The sequence below is a fragment of the Crocuta crocuta genome, unplaced genomic scaffold, assembly GCF_008692635.1.
Source record: "Crocuta crocuta isolate KB4526 unplaced genomic scaffold, BGI_CrCroc_1.0 scaffold741, whole genome shotgun sequence".
In the NCBI taxonomy this organism is placed as follows: domain Eukaryota; kingdom Metazoa; phylum Chordata; class Mammalia; order Carnivora; family Hyaenidae; genus Crocuta; species Crocuta crocuta.
The window spans coordinates 138,982-141,228 of NW_027529546.1; the positions used below are offsets into that span (position 1 = coordinate 138,982).

Below are 2,247 nucleotides of genomic sequence, written 5' to 3' on the forward strand. Positions count from 1 at the left end.
AATAGGTATTTGTATACTTAGGCTTTTCCTTTTATTATTATTTTTTTGCAAAAAATGCCAGGCAATAATTGTTTTATTTGTGTTTTTTCTTCATTTTCAGTGCTGCCTTTGTTTCCCAATTTTTAGCTTTCAACACATAACTGAAAAACTCTCAGAAAGTTGATCTATCCAAATTAATCATCTCTGAAGAATTGCGGTCTCCTTGAGTACTAAAGCAAATCTTTCTTCTATGTGAGACAAAGATAAGGAAAAACAGCCTGTCAAACACCTGTAAAGAGATGGCTATTATCATATGGAAATTTGAAGAGCTGCTGTGTGGCACATTCATGATCCAAATGGGAAAGAATCAACTGTAATGATGTTCCAAAAGGCCTTATAATGGAGTAAACAAGGGGAAAACATAACAGCTTGTCACCTGTTCCTGCACACTAGACTTCAGTGCAGTTACCATAAAAAAATCATGGAAAATATGCAGACAGTTATTTGAAAAGCCCCAAAATTATGTGTAGGGGCTCAGACCAAAACAGGAAAAAAGAAGCTATTTTACACTCACTGTCTACAACCAATTGATAAGTCTTTTAGAAAGAGTAGCAGTTGATTGTGAATTTATGTTTTGAACCACCATTAGGCAGATAGTTGATCTGGAAAGAAACATGCCTGTCAATGACACATGTGCTGTGCCAGATGGAGACAATAGAGATTTTCGTTATTTTATCTATGCAGTGACATACACTGTAATTCTTGTGCCAGGTCTCATAGGGAACATATTAGCCTTATGGGTATTTTATGGTTATATGAAAGAAACCAAAAGGGCCGTGATATTCATGATAAACTTAGCCATTGCTGACTTACTACAAGTTCTCTCCCTGCCACTGAGGATATTTTACTACTTGAATCATCACTGGCCATTTGGGCCTGGCCTCTGCATGTTCTGTTTCTACCTAAAGTATGTCAACATGTATGCAAGCATCTACTTCTTGGTCTGCATAAGTGTGCGACGATTTTGGTATCTCATATACCCCTTTCGCTTCCATGACTGCAAACAGAAATATGACCTATACATCAGCATCGCTGGATGGTTGATCATCTGTCTTGCTTGTCTGCTCTTTCCTCTCCTCAGAACCAGTGCTGACAACCCAGGCAACAGAACCAAATGCTTTGTGGGTCTTCCTACCAGGAATGTCAATCTGGTCCATACTGTTGCCATGATGACCATTGGTGAGCTGATTGGGTTTGTCACTCCTCTTCTGATTGTCCTGTACTGTACCTGGAAGACAGTTTTATCACTGCATGATAAATATCCTGTGGTCCAAGACCTTGGGGAGAAAAAGAAAGCTTTGAAGATGATTCTAACCTGTGCAGGAGTATTCCTAATTTGTTTTGCACCTTATCACTTCAGTTTTCCTTTAGATTTTCTGGTCAAGTCTAACAAAATTCAAAGCTGCCTAGCCAGAAGGGTGATTCTAATATTTCATTCTGTTGCCCTCTGTCTTGCTAGTCTGAATTCCTGTCTTGACCCAGTCATATACTACTTCACCACTAATGAGTTCAGAAGACGACTTTCAAGACAAGAGAGTATCCAACTCAATGGAAAATCCTTTGTGAGCAACCATACCACTTCTACCCTGACAACTGAATTATGCTAAACTAAAACAAAACATGAATGTGGCCTGAAAGGCAAGTGTATCAGAACATATTTTTAATACTCCAAGCCACTGGAAATTAATCACAAGAAGGACTCACAGCTTTTCAGTTATGCTCTATCTTACCTACATGAAAAATTCACATCTTTATAACAGAACCTGTTTAGAGCATTATAGTACACCATTACTGATCTTGACATGTCCATGCAGTAATTTGTTATCAAGTCAGGATTTAAACTATAAAACTTCAGTGGCATTTTATATATATGCAGTCAGTTAGAGCGAGCAATTTTTTCGTGAACTTAAGACACAGAGAGACTATTTGCTTGGGTTCATCATAAGCACTTATTTTTGCTGTAATGGACACCGAGTCTTGCAATGTAGTTGTCTATTTATTATAATAATCACAACTTATATTCAAATATCATATTTTTGATTGTCTTTTAAGTAGGATGAATTATATGTTATTTTGTGAAAACAAAATGGTATAAACACGGGACCATTTTTATCTCCCATGTGTGATTATACAGTAGGGTTTGAAGACTTAAATAACTATTTCCTACATTTAAGTGTCATTATTAAAGATCATCTGACACAGCTCTTC

General features: G+C 37.0%; 1 protein-coding gene across 3 annotated transcripts in view; it reads left to right on the top strand.

Annotated features, from left to right (window-relative positions):
* GPR174 (G protein-coupled receptor 174) overlaps window positions 1-2,074 on the top strand; it is a 54,707-nt gene extending 52,633 nt beyond the window's left edge. For all 3 annotated transcript variants that reach the window (XM_077761416.1, XM_077761415.1, XM_077761413.1), the window contains one exon: window positions 101-2,074. In XM_077761416.1, coding sequence (XP_077617542.1) covers window positions 654-1,646 — 993 coding nt within the window. In that variant the 5' untranslated portion in view covers window positions 101-653 and the 3' untranslated portion in view covers window positions 1,647-2,074. The remainder of the gene's footprint in view (window positions 1-100) is intronic.
* Window positions 2,075-2,247: the final 173 nt, after the last annotated feature.